The sequence below is a fragment of the Kryptolebias marmoratus genome, linkage group LG1 (genome assembly GCF_001649575.2).
Source record: "Kryptolebias marmoratus isolate JLee-2015 linkage group LG1, ASM164957v2, whole genome shotgun sequence".
Lineage (NCBI taxonomy): Eukaryota > Metazoa > Chordata > Actinopteri > Cyprinodontiformes > Rivulidae > Kryptolebias > Kryptolebias marmoratus.
The window spans coordinates 4,082,594-4,100,823 of record NC_051430.1 but is presented as its reverse complement, the minus strand read 5'-3'; the positions used below and the strand labels follow the sequence as shown (position 1 = coordinate 4,100,823).

General features: G+C 40.3%; 1 protein-coding gene across 9 annotated transcripts in view; it reads left to right on the top strand.

The window, feature by feature from the left end:
* The window catches only part of cacna1ba (calcium channel, voltage-dependent, N type, alpha 1B subunit, a), a 168,826-nt gene that overhangs the window by 130,429 nt on the left and 20,167 nt on the right, over positions 1-18,230 (top strand). For 8 of the 9 annotated variants that reach the window (XM_017432700.3, XM_037976826.1, XM_037976825.1 and 5 more), the window contains 14 exons: positions 2,096-2,256; positions 2,371-2,508; positions 2,755-2,956; positions 3,142-3,306; positions 4,477-4,587; positions 4,669-4,752; positions 5,126-5,131; positions 6,334-6,450; positions 6,569-6,634; positions 6,726-6,817; positions 8,600-8,750; positions 9,384-9,511; positions 10,650-10,746; positions 14,636-14,741. In XM_017432700.3, coding sequence (XP_017288189.1) covers positions 2,096-2,256; positions 2,371-2,508; positions 2,755-2,956; positions 3,142-3,306; positions 4,477-4,587; positions 4,669-4,752; positions 5,126-5,131; positions 6,334-6,450; positions 6,569-6,634; positions 6,726-6,817; positions 8,600-8,750; positions 9,384-9,511; positions 10,650-10,746; positions 14,636-14,741 — 1,624 coding nt within the window. Of the gene's footprint in view, positions 1-2,095; positions 2,257-2,370; positions 2,509-2,754; positions 2,957-3,141; positions 3,307-4,476; positions 4,588-4,668; positions 4,753-5,125; positions 5,132-6,333; positions 6,451-6,568; positions 6,635-6,725; positions 6,818-8,599; positions 8,751-9,383; positions 9,512-9,746; positions 9,844-10,649; positions 10,747-14,635; positions 14,742-18,230 lie in introns of all 9 variants that reach the window. The other variant, XM_037976818.1, reaches the window with a different exon arrangement.

The following is an 18,230-nucleotide window of genomic DNA, read 5'->3' as shown; positions in this document are numbered from 1 at the left end:
GGGGGGGGGGGGGGGGTTCTGTGGTGATTTGGGTTTTTTCTGTGTTTTGTTTTATTTCTGATTTAGTTTATTGGTTTGTGTTTAGTTCCTGTTTTCGTGTTTTTCACTTTCTCATTCCTCCTCAGTCTATTTCTCTCTCTGCATTCCTGCCACGCCCACTTACACCTGTCAAAGCCTGCTAATCATGTCACCTGTCAGCTTTTTGTTTTCGTTTTGTTTCTTAGTTTAATAAATTAGTTTTCTGTTCATTACCATGAGTCTGCGTTCTGGGTTTGCCTCCGTCTCCACCTCCACCGTTCCTGACAGTGCTTTTTGTCGTGATGCGTAACCATAGCAACAGGGTGGTTTACAACAGGGAGCAGCTGATTAACATTGCAGAAGCAGAAATAATACAACAGCTGAAGCTAGAAATCCCAGAGGAATTGAAAAGGAGGCATCGTGGATCCAGAGCAGGAGCAAAGAGGAGAGCGAGAAGGAGGAAGTTCAAACCATCTCTGCCATCCATCATCATGGGCAACGTGAGATCTTTTGGTAACAAGTTGGATGAACTTCAAGCCCTGAGAAGAACCCAGCAAGAGTATAGGGAATGTAGTATTATGTGTTTTACTGAGACATAGCTGCAGGATCATATCCCCGACTCCAACATCTCTCTGCCGGGCTTCCTGACTATACGGGCAGATCGAGATTTAATAAGTAGCAGGAAAATGAAAGGAGGTGGATTGGCAGTGCTTGTCAACAACAGATGGTGTCACCCAGGACATGTTACTGTGAAGTGTCGTCTCTGCAGTCCTGACATTGCACTATTGGCAGTAAGTTTTCGTCCATATTATTTGCCAAGAGAGTTCACCGGTGTTGTTTTGGTGGCTGTTTACATTCCACCCTCAGCTGTTGCCAACAATGCATGTGATGTCATCAGTTCCATCGTTGCTAAGATACAGACACAACACCCCAATTCTTTTATGGCAATATCTGGTGATTTTAATCACGCCTCACTCTCTGCCACACTGCAAACGTTTCAACAGTTTGTCAGCTGACAAACAAGACATTGGATTTGTTTTACACAAATGTCAATGATTCATATATTTCCAAAGCAAGTCTCCTCTGGGTAAATCAGATCACAACCTTGTTTTTCTCTGCTCACAATATAAACCCCTTGTCCAGAGACTACCTGTTACAAAAAGGACTGTGAGAAAGTGGTCACAGGAAGCTGAAGAAGCCCTACAGGGTTGTTTTGATGCTACTGATTGGATTTCTCTTTGCAAGCCACATGGAGAGGACATCAATGCCATGACTGAGTGTGTGACCGACTATATAATCTTCTTCTTCAGACTGCTGTCATCTACAGAAATATTCAGATGACTCTGCAGTTGTCGGGTGTATCAGAGATGGACAAGAAGCTGAGGACAGAGATCTGGTGGACATCAGAACAGTGCATCTGATCAACAGCACTTAGCTTCCCTACAGCAAGAGCAGACTGAGTTTTCTTCACACAGTCTGTCTGTTTTAACTTTGTTTTGTTTATTAACTAATGACATGATGTACTCTGTTATCTGTTTTACACTTGAGCTTATATTTGAATAATCTTTGATCCTGTTAAGGACCAGATTGTTTTATAGTGTTCTGATAGAAGAAATCCTAGAATTGAAAGAGGGTGGACCTTTTTTTCTTATGGCTGTATTGTACATGGTATGACTTTTTTACATTAAACTAAATTAGTTGCAGTGATGGAGCCTAATGTAAACATTTTGTTTTAATTGTTACTGTTTAACTATGTCAAATACCTCTACCTACAGATAAATTATATGAACTTCTCTTCTTTGTCTTTTATTTTACTCTCACCCTTCATTTTTATCTTACCTGTAATTGTATTAATATTTAAAGGTTTTGTTAGAAAGTATTTATTCTGCATACTGCTTATACCCTTTATCCTGCCTGGTCACCTGGATTGTTCTTTGTATTCCTTGCTGCGGAGATTTGATATTTATTGGCAACTGTTTTTAAGAAGGCAGTACAGAAAACTTTATTTGCAATTACTGTAATGCAAATGCATCCTCTTACTATGCTGATATAAAATTTGTATTCTCTGTGTCCTCAGGCGGTGTTTGACTGCGTGGTCAACTCTTTGAAGAACGTACTGAACATTCTCATCGTTTACATCCTCTTCATGTTCATTTTTGCTGTTATTGCAGTTCAGCTATTCAAAGGGAAATTCTTCTATTGCACTGATGAGTCCAAAACCCTGGAGAAGGACTGCAAGTCGGTCTAACCTCCCTAACATTTTCATCACTTACCTCAATATTGTTGAAATTGTAAAGTGTCAAATGTTGACATGTACCAGCCTAACGCCTGTCACTACTTCATATTTTCCAGAGGACAATTCCTAGACTATGATAAAGATGAGGTGGCAGCAATGCCCAGAGAGTGGAAAAAATACGAGTTCCATTATGACAATGTGCTGTGGGCATTTCTGACTCTCTTCACCGTCTCCACAGGGGAGGGCTGGCCAACGTAAGTTTTAGAACAGCCCAGTTCAATGAGGATTCATACATGAGGTTACTTGAGACTTTTTATTTTACAGTGCTGTAAGCACAAAACTTCATTTTAATGATTCTTTTCAACCATGTAAAGTTAGCATCTGGCTTTGGCATTAGTTTAATTGTTTTAATTTGTAGTTGTTACAAAGTACTGTAGCGTTTGCCTTTCAGTGGAATCAGTATATTTCTATATATCACTCCCTGATTTATTTCCTTACAGTGTTTTGAAGCACTCTGTGGACGCCACCTTTGAAGACCAGGGCCCCAGTCCAGGCTACCGGATAGAAATGTCCATCTTCTATGTGGTCTACTTTGTGGTCTTCCCTTTCTTCTTTGTCAACATCTTTGTTGCTTTGATCATTATCACCTTCCAGGAGCAGGGAGACAAGGCTCTGTCTGAGTGCAGCTTGGAAAAGAACGAGGTGAAGCACTGAGACACCAAACTGTTCATGCTGGCTACATTAATCAGTTTTAATATGTGATAGTTGTTCACATCAGTAAAAACACAAAGGAGCATTTCTAATTGTCTTACATAGTTGAATATTTCAGCAAAATAATAAAAACCATCAAGTATACTGCAGTAACATTCTTGTTTTGTTTTTTGCAGAGGGCTTGTATTGACTTTGCCATAAATGCCAAACCTTTGACCCGGTATATGCCTGAGGACACACAGTCATTCCAGTACAGGATGTGGAAATTTGTTGTGTCAGCTCCGTTTGAGTACTCCATTATGATTATGATCGCTCTCAACACAGTTGTTCTCATGATGAAGGTAGGAGCCTGTAAAGAGGATTCGTTTTGAAAAGCCTTTTCTGCTTTTTAATGAAATCAGTACTGGATTTTATTTTTTATTTCTATGGAATGTTAAAGTTCAAGTTTTTGAACCATCCCAAATGTTTCTTGTGTTTTTTTATTAGGAATTAAATGAGAAGATTGTTCCCATTGTTATGTTATACTGTTATGCATGAATCTATCAGGAACAACTATTTCACTTAACTTGGTCCAAAATGTGGACAAACAATATCTCAATATCTCAGCTCGATATTTATAAAACTGACTCCGTTACAACTATTTTTTTGTTGGTTAATATCAATTAGCTGTATCAGCAATTTGTAATTGGGTGGATTTCAAATATTATGAGGTGTAGATGTAGAGGCAGCGATGATTTTCTGAGAATTTCACCAAAAACCATATGATGATTGAACAGATTTTTTGCTAACAAACAGTCAGTGTTGACTTGTGTAGTGCATAGAGCATGTGAGCATGACCCTCAGCTCCTATCACACCAAATCTTAGCTTAATATCAGTAAAATTGACTTTTGTGCTTCTTAAGGTCAGTTGGACGGTAATCGACAGGCACAAATGGACAGCAACCAAATAAACAAACAGCAAATTGTGGAATGAACTGCAAACGGTTAAATGTGCAACAAACACATAAACACAAAAAAAATGAATGCAAAGAAAAAATGCAGCAAAAGAAAAATACTGCAATCACACAAAATAGACAGATGCAAAAGGAATGAATATAAGCTCCATGTCCTGTGAAATTCTGACCAAGAGTTATTGTTGAATTGTTTCATTAGACGGGTTTCATTTAGAGTTTTTGCAGCATATTTCCTTTTGCTTCTGTCTATTTAGTGTGATTGCAGCATTTTTTTGTGTTTTACTGTCATTTTACCAGACAGGGTGAGTGGTTAGGATTTTCTTGAGTATAGTTTCCTTTAAAGACCTGTATTAATTTAATGTGTCCTTACAGACTTTTGCAGCACTTTATAACAAAGCTGTTGAGGTTATTTGTTTCTTTAAATTGGATATACTGGAAAGGAAAACCACCTTAAACAGGACAGTGAGCCCTGAGGACCAGGATTACAAACACTACTCAGCGAGGAAAGGTTTATTTAGAAAAGTGCTTCATGAAGCAGCATTTGTTTCTGTTTTCCAGTTCCATGGAGCTCCGGACTATTATGATGCAATGCTCAAGTACCTCAACATAGTGTTCACCACTCTCTTCTCTCTTGAGTGCATCCTCAAGATCATTGCTTTTGGGCCACTGGTGAGTACCAGGAGCACAGCACCTCTAAATTACTCAGAAGACAATTAGCAGCTGATGATTTGCCACTACTGTTTTCTCCAGAATTATCTGAAGGATGCCTGGAACGTGTTTGACTTTGTGACAGTGTTGGGCAGCATCACTGACATCCTGGTAACTGAAATCAATGTAAGAGCGCCTCATTCCCTCACATTTAACCCCACACCATAAGAACATACTATATTCATTCAATACTGATGATGTGATAATAAGATGGGCCATAACCAGTGCACACTGAGCTTTATACAAGCAACATCAGCAAACACTGTGTTTACCTCTGAACACGAGTGTATTGATGGTTTATTTGTGTGTATTTGTTGACTGGTATCTGTTTACGTTGAGCAATATAATTGTTCCTGTTTTCCTGCCTTTCCTCCCTTCCTCCTCTGTCTTTTCTCTCTTTATTTGTTTGTGTCTTTCTGTTTGTCCTCCAACGTCCCTCAACATTATTTGTTGATTCTCATCACTGATGTTGCCATGCCCTGCTCCAAAACATCATTAGACTACGGTGAGTGACTTTCTGTTGCTGTTTTCAACCTTTTGACAGTATACTTGTTTGATTATTGCCAAAAAAATATATTTTTTTTTGCTCTGAATGTGTCTTCCAGCTTGTAAGTATTACATTTCTTAATTAAAGACCCAGTATTCCTTACAAGAATGCATATTTGCATATTAGTTTTAAACCTTAATCATCTTGTAATGAGAAGTAAAGAACTTATAGCTCAATAAAACTGACTCAGATGAGTTAGAGCCATCTTTGTTTTGGCTGATATTGATAAGCTGTGGTGGCTTCTTGAATTGGGGTTACTCCAGAAGTTAGTCAGCTATGAATGAGTTCCATTAAAAATGTTGAGATATTTAACTAACTTGACAGACAAATGAACACATGCACACACAGAAACACGGGCAAAAACATTAACGCTTTTGCCTTAGCCAGTGGGCAATAACAGTATTGGAAACTATAACAGCCCCTCCCCTAAAAATTACAATAAATAAAAATAAAGTGAGGTGCTTCATCCTTGCAATCAGCCCAAACCATCTGAGTTGTGTAAGATAGATGGTTTGACAAAGGCATAAAAAGGGTCATCTTTGTTAAACAAGAAACATCACCAATAAACAGAGGAGGAGGTGTTAAATTTTACCTGTTTAATAAAAATAGTGCAACTTTGACTTTAATCCCCAGACAGTTTTACATTAATTTACATATTTATACTCGTCACCAAAACAAAGACTCAGATAAAAAAGACCCTAACCCTAAAAGCCCCCGGGAGCTAAGGAAAGGACAGGGATTTGAATGCTCCCAAAAATAGAGCAACAAACTACAGTTTAAAAGTTTGAAATATCATACTTTTCAGTTTAAACTGAGAAAGCTCCTTGGATGAGAAGAGAGTCAGTCCAGTTGCTTTTGATTGAACCTGCTAGGATGACCATGTCCTGGATGACTGAGGACCTCCACCATCACGTCCCTTACCATGTAGCCAAAGTGTCCTGTCTCTGAAAGGCTTACTGGCTGGTTATGCATACAGAGTTTTAAACTAAGATCATCTGCGATTCTGCAACATCTTACAAGATGTGTTTGCTTAGCACAGACACAGGCGATAATGATCTGATGATTTTTAACAGGTGAAGAGTTATGAGGTGTGTTGTATCATTTTAAGATTATGTTTGGTTGATGCAGAAAGGACTTGATGTCCTGCTTGTGTCCAACAGGACAGGCTGCTGAATTTGAGCTTCCTGAGGCTTTTTCGAGCCGCTCGCCTCATCAAGCTGCTGAGGCAGGGCTACACCATCCGCATCCTGCTGTGGACCTTCGTCCAGTCTTTTAAGGTGCGCTCACATATTAACAGAATGTGAACACACATTCACATTGTTCACAAACTGACTGGAATCATTCAGAGTGGAAATAAAAGATTAAGTGTTTATGGTTTCCTGTTGTTCCCTTTAGGCTCTGCCGTATGTTTGTCTGCTGATCGCCATGCTGTTCTTTATATATGCCATCATTGGGATGCAGGTGAGCTGTTGTTACAGTTATATGTGGGCTGATTCAGGCTACAACATTAACTGCAAAATGTCATGTTGCGCTTACATCCCTACTCCTGTAGGTGTTTGGTAACATTGACCTGAATGAAGACACAGCTATCAACCACCACAACAACTTCCGCACTTTCCTCCAGGCGCTCATGCTGCTGTTCAGGTAAAGGTGGCCACATTAAATATCTTTTTACATTTTTTTAATTCACAAGGCTATTTAAACATTGTTTGATACCATCTTTATTTGGTATTAGTTTGTTTGATAGCTTTTTGTCCAAACTTGATCATCAATGAAAATGTATTTTTTTCAGACAGCATTTTTAAGAACTTTATTTTAAAAAGCAGCATCATTTTTCAAATAAATGTCAAGCTCTTATCTGAACTGATTCACGTCAACTTTTCTTTAGTGTAAATTCTTAAAATCTGTACTCTGGACCCGGCCCACACGTTTACCTGTCAGGACTGCATGAAGTATATGTTTACTACATTCAAAAAATGTTTCATTCTTATCAATAAATTGTTAGTTTTGTAAAATATAATATATTTTAGATTTTTTTCTGCCAATACTGGTCAGAGATAAAGATGAAGCTGTTATAATGTTGACAGCCCAAGCACGTATGATGCAACGTTGATGCTCCTTAGTTATTTGGCTTAATGTCAGCCTTACAAAGTCAGCTAAAGGTAAATGTTTTCCATGTGTAGTGCTGTAAGCACGAGAGAGTGAGGTCAGTGACCTCTGTCAGCGTCTTTATCAATAAGGCAGCACAGAAGGAGGAGTTATTGTGTTGACATAATGTACCGTATTTTCCGGACTACAAGGCGCACCTGAATATTAGCCACTCAAGCTAAAATTAGGGGAAAATCCTGTTTTGTTCATACATTAGCCACACCGGACTAAAAGCCGCAGGGCTCAAAGCTTGTGCAAAAAGTAGCGGCTTATAGTCTGGAAATTATGGTAAATGTGCAAAGAAGGTAAACCTAAAGTAGTACCTCACCGGGCTTAAAGCTTGTGTTCTCTTAAGGTGGGTTGGAGACGCCCACAGCAACATGAAGATGGGTTTGAGACAAGTTTGAGAAGCCTGTAGTGACTCTGTAATTGTATCGAGATGAAAAATTGTTGCACAAATTTTTAGCATGTTTTAAATTCATGTGACAAGATTGTGCACCTTCAACTCATGTGAGAAAATCGAGAACCAGGTCTTCAAGTTTTGCAGAACCCTGTTAATCATTTATTTATTAATCACTAAATTAGAAACATCTACATTTTTTTGTGCAAGGATTTTTTTTTATCCTTGATCTCTTGACTGAATTTAGATGTTTTTTCTGCTTTAACACGGGTGATTTGAATAAATGAATGATAAACAGGCTTTTGCAGAAGTTATAGACCCGTCGAAGTGCAGGATGGTGACCCAGCAGGACCAGGACTGGTCACCACTGGTTTAGCCCCAGTCCAGCATGAGGGACACATGGCAAATTTACTCAGAGACAGTTGAAGTCATGAAGAACAGAAGTGTTTTATTGGCCGAGGTTTAGGCTCATTAATGGCAGGCGGTGCCATTTTTCACAATCGATAGTTTTGTACTTTACCCATCTCAGAACATCTGTAACATCTGTACCTCAATCCTTTTCATGTTAAAGTGTCTTGTTGCCTTTAAGTTCCATTTTCATAACATGTTTATTCTTGTGTGAAAACAATTGCATTTTATTTGCTGAGGCATGAAAACTAATTAATTTAGTTAAATTTTGTTTAAATTTTCTTAGAAAATGACAGTGCCCATCAAAAGTTAGAGCTGAACCATTGCTTTTGGTTGTAAGTTGTATACACATGTAATAAAAGCAATTTGCTTATCACTAGTTGTTCCAGATGTTTGTTCTCATCTAGAAGTCAGATCTGGACCTTTGCATATCAAGTTTGAGAACTTTTGTTTTTTCAAATCTACATCAGGAGTGCAACCGGAGAGGCCTGGCACGAGATCATGTTATCTTGTCTGAGCCATCGACCGTGCGACGAGCTGTCTGGGACCCATGGGAAGGACTGCGGCAGTGATTTTGCCTACTTCTACTTCGTCTCCTTTATATTCTTGTGTTCCTTCCTGGTCAGTGGCAATACACTCATGTAGTACTGTCAACGTGTTAACAGTTAACCCTCTCAGGCTCAAATTAAGTTTTAGTAACAGGAAAAATCAAATATTTGGGGAAATGATCATCTGAGTAAAATAAGGCTCATAAAATATGAATGTGGAGTAATTAGGTATATGCAATTCGCTGTTGCAAATCTGCAACGTCTGCTTTGAGAGGGTTAAATTTGTCTTGATGAAGTTATCAGGATAGTTCGTCTCACAGGACTGTATATTGATGTGCATTAATTTGTACATACCCGTATTAGTTTAAGTTCATTTAGGTATTTTCTGAGTGTTGTTCTGCACACCAGTTAGAGAGCCTAAATCTAGATTTCTCCTGTGAGATTTTCAAAGTAATCAAAATATTTTTAAAAATTTGGTAATTTTTAGTTATTTTTAAATTCAGTTTGTTGCCTTAGTAGGTGGCTTTTGCCAGTATCTGTAGCATTTCTAAACCATATCACTGCTAAATCATCATCAATCATCAGTAATCTGTCATGTTAAAATTTACTAATGCGTAAAGCAACACTTTAATTAGCTGTCCTTTATTAAATCTCTGCAAACAGACCACAGTCCAAGTGTAATCACCACCTTTTGTCTGTGTTCCAGATGCTGAACCTGTTTGTGGCTGTCATAATGGATAACTTTGAGTACCTTACCAGAGACTCCTCTATCCTGGGACCTCATCACCTCGATGAGTTTATCCGGGTTTGGGCCGAGTATGACCCCGCTGCTTGGTACGTTTAACGCTCTCTTTGGGGGCTCTGCAAACAGTTTACACTGTAAAAGTGGAGAGAATAAATACCCTAACCTCATTTCTCCCATCCTTGTTTGTGGCTAAGGAGACTAAGCAAATCCTCCTAACCCAGGCTTCGTTCTTATACCTTGTTGTATGAAGTGAGCCCACTGATAAATATTGTTTAACTTGAAGCTGTCCTGAACGTTTATGTATGTGCTTGTTTTTTTTCGCAGCGGACGGATTTCCTATATGGATATGTACTATTTGTTGCGTGTTATCTCACCCCCCCTTGGCTTAGGAAAGAACTGCCCTAATAGGGTAGCATACAAGGTTTGCAAATTACCAGACATTTCCATCAGTAGGGTGCTTTGTGTACCTCTATGCCAAGAGACGTTTTATTGAATGGCTGTGCACCAATGAAATCGCCTGTACACTAGCACTCACCCCTCCAAACTGTCTGGCTTTGGTTGATAATGCCGAAGAGGAAACAAAGCTTTCAAAGCTGTGGCATTGTACCAACATGCTACCTGCCATGCCAGCTTTTTGTCTGTATATTTAGAAAGCAGAAGCATTTTACATACTATTTTATATGTTAAAAATGTCACATTTCTGCATGAATGAAATGTGGTCAGTAGACTTAGATTAGCTCAAAATGTCTTTTGAAAGTTATTTGGGGTTTTACGAAGATGCAGGTCAATGGAAAACCAGGCTCAAAGCAGAAACAGAACAGTCCCGGCTGGCATTGAAACCTTTGTCTCCGTGCACCCTGATTGAAGTACCAGTGGGATGTCTGCAAGCATGCTGGAGCAGGCATTCTCATTACAAAGCTGTCATTTCTCTGTCAATCCATCACCATTCTGCGTGTTGGGCCAACCCATCTTACTCTCCCCTCCTCTCTTCTCTGACCAGACTCACTCTTTATCATTCCATCTTTCCTCTCAGGGATCCTGAGCTCCACAGTGATGCATCTTTGTGCCCTGACATAGTGGCCAAGGATGGCATCTGCCCTACATCTCACTCTAGGAAATCTATTGACAACAGATTTCTGTTTTTCCTCTCCATTATTCTCCTGTTGATTTCTTCCCCGTCCTTCTCTGTTTGCATTCTCTTTATGTTTGATTTTCAACCCTGTGAAGTGGCCGTATCAAGTACCTCGATATGTATCAGATGCTGCTCCACATGTCCCCACCCTTAGGTTTGGGAAAGAAATGTCCACCAAGAGTCGCCTACAAGGTAGACCCTACTCTTCTTTCACCTTCCTCCCTGTGCTCGACAACCTTTCTCCCATTTGGAGTAAACTCAAGCCAATGTCTGTGCTCTCCAGTGTTCCCTTCTTTGTTTACTTTGATTTGCTATTGCTCTGATATTTTTGGTGTAAACCCTGACCGGATTTTTGCCGCACTTTTCTTTTGTTGCTGTTGAGCGTAGCAGCTTTTGTGGGGTAATGCCCATCATAAATAATGGTAACGAAACAGAATTTCACAAAGAATTGTAATGTTCATGGAAATAATTTGCTCTACATTATCTCTATTTCCCTTAAATGGAACTATCTAGTTTGGGTTTTATTTTGTGGAGCAGTGTGTTTTTGTGTGTGGGTGTCTGTGTGTGGATATGCAGTTTGTGGCTTTTGTTGTCTTTTTTCTGTAGGGGAAATACCCTTTGTGCAAAATGCAGTTTGTGCGTCCACCTTCGCTGCATATTCCCTCCCATTTTTTCACTCATGTCATCTCAGTCTGTCAACCATGAGAAATGTGTGTGGAGCCTAAAATGCTAGTGTGGCACAGCATTTATAGAAACACTTCTTTAAACTCAGTATCTACTTGTTATTAAGATATGATTTGTATCTGGATATCTAAACCAGTAAAACTATCTGTTACCATGTGTTTAAATATACACAAAAGGGATTGGAAAATCTTTATCACATGCTGTAGGTATGTTGTACCTTACAGTGTGAGTGGATCTCATGTGTCCCAGCCCATTTCAGTGCATAACTCCTACTTACAGGATGTAGTATTTGCAGATTGGTTGCATGTTATTCAGACAGTGCTTAGTGAAAGAAATCATAGTCCTTGAACTTCTCAGCATTTTGTTATGTTACAACAAAGTGGAAGGAAAATGCTTTAAAATATTTTACAAATAAAAATCTGAAAAAACGTGACATGCATTTGTATTCAGCCCCCTTTCCTCACCACCAATTACCAGTCGCCTTTAGGAGTCACCTGATTAGTAAATAGGGACCATCTGTGTGTAATTTGAATATAGCCACCTGTTCTGTGAGCCTCAGAGCTTTGTTGCAAAACATTAGTGATCAAACAGCATCACGAAGACCAAGGAACACACTAGACAGGTCTGGTATAAAGTTATTCTTAAAACAGGGCTACATTATAAAACAATATCCAAAGCTTTGAACTTCTCATACAGCTCTGTTCAGTCAATCAGTGTAAGTATGGCTCATCTCTAAAAGAAATGATCATCCACCTAAACTGACCGGCCAGGTGAGGGGAGCATTAATCTAAGAAGCAGCCAAGAAGCCCATGGTAACTCTGGAGGAGCTGCAGAGATCCACAGCTAAGGAGGGACAATCTGTCCACAGGACAGCTGTTAGATGTGCTCTTCACAAGTCTGTCCTTCATTGAAGAAGGGCAAGAAGGAAGCCATTGTTGAAAGAAAGTCAGAAGAAGGCCTGTTTGCAGTTTGACACAAGTCCTGTAGGAACACTGCAAACATCTGGAAGATGCTGCTCTACTCAGGTAAGACTAAAAGACTTTGATCTGGGACAGGTCAAAGCATATTCATGTATTAGAATGGCCCAGTCAAAGTCCAGAACTGAATCCAACTGGGAATATGTGGCAAGAGTTCACAGACAGTATCCGTCTAATCAGACTGAGCTGCAGCTGTTTTGCAAAGAGGTAGAGACTTGCAACTAGAATTGCAGTGAAACATGGTTCCACAAAGAACTGGCTCAGAGGAGCTGAATACAAACGCACACCACACTTTTCTGATTTTTTGTTTTTGTAAAAGATTTTGAAAACTGTAAATCATTTTTCTTCCACTTCACAATTACATGCTACTTTGTTTTAAGTCTATCACAGTGGTCTCCAATCCTGGTCCTCAGGGCCACCATCCTGCATGTTTTACTTGTTTCTCTGCTCCAACACACCTGATTTGAATCAATGGGTGATTAACAGGCTTCTGCAGAACATGAAGAGGTGATTTAACCTCTGAATCAGGTGTGTTGGAGCAGAGAAACAAGGAAAACATGCAGGATGGTGGCCTTGTGAATGTAACAGGACACAAAGTAGAAAAGTTCAAGAAATATTAATACTTTCACAAGGTACTGTAAATGTTTTCATTAGTATATAATTGTGTGGCAATAAGAATAGCCACACAATTGGAGCCTCTTAAGTTTTTTACCACTTTACCCTAGGTTTCTTCTTCACAAAAAAATAAGAAAAGAGAGGAGATTATGAGATACAGACTATCAGGTGGAAGACGAGGGTCATGCAATTGGCATGACCAGCCTTAAATTATCACTTTTAAATCAAGGGCATTTTTCTTTCCTTTAATGCATCAGAAACTATACAATGTTCTCCTGGGAGGCTGTCACATTCAGCTCTTTCTGTTGTTTAAACCTTACCTTGCATATTTTGCATGTTCAGATAAGAATAACAGGAGTAAATGCATAAGGCATTGAAAAATCTTGGCCAAATCCAGATGCTGGCTGCTTTAAAATACTAGGTGCTATCTGTGAGTGTCGTCCAATGTACTGTGGACACAGTATGTCTCCTTTTGCTACTTTTGGCACACTATACTGTATTATTACTGACATTTATTATTCGGATTCAACTTCTTTTTGGCTTTTGTGTGATTCATCATTATGGTCTTTATTTTGTTAAAGTTGGAAAATCACAGTCGAGCTCATTTTTTGTGTGAACATTTCTCCATTAGTCCTAAAGAACTTGAGCATCTCTTTACCTGTCTGAATCAGCATCTTAATCCCTTTTTTAATCCTATTTGACAAATGGTCACATCATCTGCCTTTTTTATTGGAATTCTGCAAATAACAATTTAGAAACATAGCTGTTCAAACTTTCTATGTAATAGATATTTTTTTCTTCTTTATATTTTTAATAACATCTGTAATAGGGGTTTGACAGTGCAACAAGAAGGAACAATTGCCAGTCTCATGCAGTAGAATGCCAAATCTGGTCTCGGGTGACACTACTTGATGCATTGTCCAACTATTATTTTAAGACACAGCAAAGTGCTCAATTATCCAACAGTTTCCTGTATCCACCATCTGAAAAGAACCTAAATGCTCACTGCTAATATTGTTTTTTCTCATTTATGCTTGGATATTTGTGCTTGCTGAGTGTGTGCTCATGTGTAAATTAGTGTAGTTATATGTGTGTATATGTGTATGAGTGTTGGGCCCTCAGCTCTCCATTCCCGTCTCATTCTGACTCTGGTCCTTACTCTCTGCACTGCCACAACACATTAGGTGAATGCTTTCTGTGTTCAGGGGGAGCTCAACTCTTACAGCAACAATCTCACAGTATTCCACATGTATCAAATGGTGCCATTAGCTTTTGTATGAAATTAACTCTGAGTCTTCCTGCTGAGGTTATCCCAGCTTGGTGGAATGGACACTTTTTACTGGTACCTGCCACTTTACATGTACAGCATTTTCATCCTCCTTTACTCTCAAGTTGATTGCTAGGGGGGCAACCTCAGAGTCGAGCTCCTGCAACTGTCGAGGCACCTTCATGGTTATGCGTTACATGCCTTCTGTCACCTTTCTTTCAGTCAATGTCAGTCTTGCACCAGTGCACTTTGACTTGCAACATAGTGCATACTGTAGCCAATAGAAGTGAATGTGAATGTCTAGTTTGTCTGTATGTACTTGTAGAGAAGACTTTTTGTGTGCTAGACTGAGTGTGACTTGGATTTTATATTATGACCAAACTTCATAAAACAAATTCAGCAAAAAAAACAAAGGAGTTTATTGAGAGAACTTCACCGCAGTAGCACACAGACAGAATTCTCTGGGTGGATTGTTTGTTCTTATCAGGAAGTTTAATGACTGTTTAATCTGACATCTGTTACTTCACCCTCTCTTCAGCGCCTTGTCAAAATGAACATGCCCATTGCTGATGACAACACGGTTCACTTCACCTCCACCCTGATGGCCCTGATACGCACTGCGTTGGAGATAAAACTGGCCTCAGGTCAGAGAAACACCAAAAAACATCATCACAATAAAGAAAAAAAAGCTAAACATACTGTACATACTGTACATTACACAATGTGGTTAAATGAGCATTCAAAGGCACAACATAAAATAATTACAATTAACCCTTCTCTTTTGTTTATTACTTGTTGATTGATTCTGTGTTCCCAGTCAAAAAATACTGCTCCAATATGTCTGATCATAAATCCATGATGTTACATATATTCTCACCTAAAGCTATGACAGATCTTTTTTATGGACTTATTTTGTAATCAGCAGTGCAAATGAAGATTTTCAGATTGGTTCTTTGAGCTGTGGGCGGCACAGAGATGTCGCCTCATAGTAAGGAGTTTGCAGGATCTCCTTTTCGGCGCCTTTCTGTGTGGAGTTTGCATGTTCTTCCCGTGTGTGTGTGAGTTTTCTCCAAGTGAAAAACATGCATGTTAGGATCATTGGTAACTCTAAATTGTCCCTAGGTGTGAGTGAGAGTGTGAATGGTTGTTTGTCTCATTTGTCTGTATGTCACCCTGTGATGGACTTGTGTCCTCCCCTGCCACTCCCACAGTGAAGGTTCCAGCATACTCCATAAGAAGTCACAAACTCAGTTCGCAGTCATGTAGTTGTGAGCCATTTGTTTTTGTGCACACCTTACATAGTCCACGAGACACTGGGATCAGAACCCCTGGGAACGTCCTTCCTCCTCCTACATCGTTAAAATGGGTTTCTTCCCACCGGCTTCTCAGCTCTCCTGTTCTTGTACAGATTTTTGCTTCCCTTACACCAACTGGACGTGTTTATTAAACAGACTGAGATAGTACACATTGTTTGGCATTTGCAAATGGTGCACAATAATGAGCGAACGAGGGGAATGAGTCCCAATGCTGCCCGCCCGAGGCGCACTTCCTCCCGGCCACCACAGCCACAAAGAGCTGCCTGTGTCTCTGCACGGTCTTTTTAAGTTCATAGGTTGATGCGACTGAGAGCTGACTTTGTGACTCCTCATGGAGTATGGAAAGGCCTGGAGTGCTGGAGAAAAACACCACCTTCCTCGTGGCCCTGAATGAAACAAGTGAATAAAGAAAATGGATGGATGTTTAATTTTTATAGCCTGTAGGTCTCATTGACCTCAATTTACTTATTTTTGAATTTAAAAAAAACTAATTATAGTCTACTTTGACCACAATACATTTACAAATGAAATGTGTTATTTATCACTTTGTGTCAAAGTTTATCAAGGACAAATGTTTTTAAATAATTTCCAAAAATACATATGTAAGCCCAAAATTACATCTGAAAACTTACCTTATGATAAAATTAATGTTTGAAGACTGTAAAACAAACAACAACAATCATATTCTGTGTTGTCTTCAACTTTTGACACTTTCTTCTCTATAGCATCTTGTATGTCAGGATCTTGGCCTCGTTTCTCATCACCATTGTCATAATCCAAGATCTAATTGAGCCCCCTCAAAATCAGTATATTATTGTGTCAGCAAGGCCCCAAAAACCTGTGTACACTGCTCAAAAAAATAAAGGGAACACTCAAATAACACATCCTAGATCTGAATGGATGAAATATTCTCATTGACTACTTTGTTCTGTACAAAGCTGAATGTGCTGACAACAAAAACACAAAAATCATCAATGGAAATCAAATTTATTAACCAATGGAGGCCTGGATTTGGAGTCACGAACAAAATTAAAGTGGAAAAACACACTACAGGCTGATCCAACTTTGATGTAATGTCCTTCAAACACGTCAAAATGAGACTCAGTATTGTCTGTGGCCTCCACGTGCCTGTATGACCTCCCTACAACACCTGGGCATGCTCCTGATGAGGTGGCGGATGGTCTCCTGAGGGATCTCCTCCCAGACCTGGACTAAAACATCCGCCAACTCCTGGACAGTCTGTGGTGCAACGTGACGTTGTTGGATGGAGCGAGACATGATGTCCCAGATGTGCTCAATCAGATTCAGGTCTGGAGATTGAGCAGGCCAGTCCATAGCTTCAATGTCTTCATCTTGCAGGAACTGCTGACACACTCCAGCCACATGAGGACTAGCATTGTCCTGTATGAGGAGGAACCCAGGGCCAACCACACCAGCATATGGTCTCACAGGGGGTCTAATGATCTCATCTCGGTACCTAATGGCAGTCGTGCTACCTCTGGCGAGCACATGGAGGGCTGTGCGGCCCTCCAAAGAAATGCCACCCCACACCATTACTGACCCACTGCCAAACCGGTCAAGCTGAAGGATGTTGCAGGCAGCAGATGGCTCTCCACGGCGTCTCCAGACTCTGTCACGTCTGTCACATGTGCTCAGTGTGAACCTGCTTTCATCTGTGAAGAGCTCAGGGCACCAGTGGCGAATTTGCCAATCCTGGTGTTCTCTGGCAAATGCCAAGCATCCCACACGGTGTAGGGCTGCGAGTACAACCCCCATCTGTGGACGTCGGGCCCTCATGGAGTCGGTTTCTAATGGTTTGTGCAGACACATGCACATTTGTGGCCTGCTGGAAGTCATTCTGCAGGGCTCTGGCAGTGCTCCTCCTGTTCATCCTTGCACAAAGGTGGAGGTAGCGGTCCTGCTGCTGGGTTGTTGTCCTCCTACAGCCTCCTCCACATCTCCTGGTGTACTTGCCTGTCTCCTGGTAGCGCCTCCAGCCTCTGGACACTACGCTGACAGACACAGCAAACCTTCTTGCCACAGCTCGCATTGATGTGCCATCCTGGATGAGCTGCACTACCTGAGCCACTTGTGTGGGTTGTAGAGTCCGTCTCATGCTACCACGAGTGTGAAAGCACCACCAACATCAGCCAGAAAGCATGGGTACTGAGAGGTGGTCGGTGGTCCCCACCTGCAGAACCACTGCTTTATTGAGTGTGTCTTACTAATTGCCAATAATTTCCACCTGTTGTCTATTCAATTTGCACAGCAGCATGTGAAAGTGATTGCCAATCAGTGTTGCTTCCGAAGTGGACAGTTTGCTTTCACAGAAGTTTGATTTACTTGGAGGTATATTGTGTTGTTTAAGTGTTCCCTTTACTTTTTTTGAGCAGTGTATATTAGAGCTGCGAGAGAACTTCTGTATATGTTTGAACTAATGTTGTGATTGTTTGTGAGAATGCCAACAGATGTGGTTCTGGTGGGGGAAAGATTCTGTGAAGAAAAGAGTTCCATGTACGTTTCTATGGCAGCCAAAAAAAGGAGTGAGGCGTGTTTGTGAACGTGTACGCACACAAAAACAAATGCATCTTGTAATAATCTTGCCTGTGTTTGCCATGCCATGCCTCTTGCCAGTAATTATCATTCTCATCACCTGTGTCCTCAGTTGATTACCTCCCCTACACCTGGGCTGGGCCCTATATATTCTCCTTCTCTGCTCTCCTCCAGTGCCAGATTATGAAAGCCCAACAGCAAGTAATTCTCCAGCGTTCACGGACTGACTTCCTGTGCCTCGACCCTGCTCTTGCCTTTTGGATT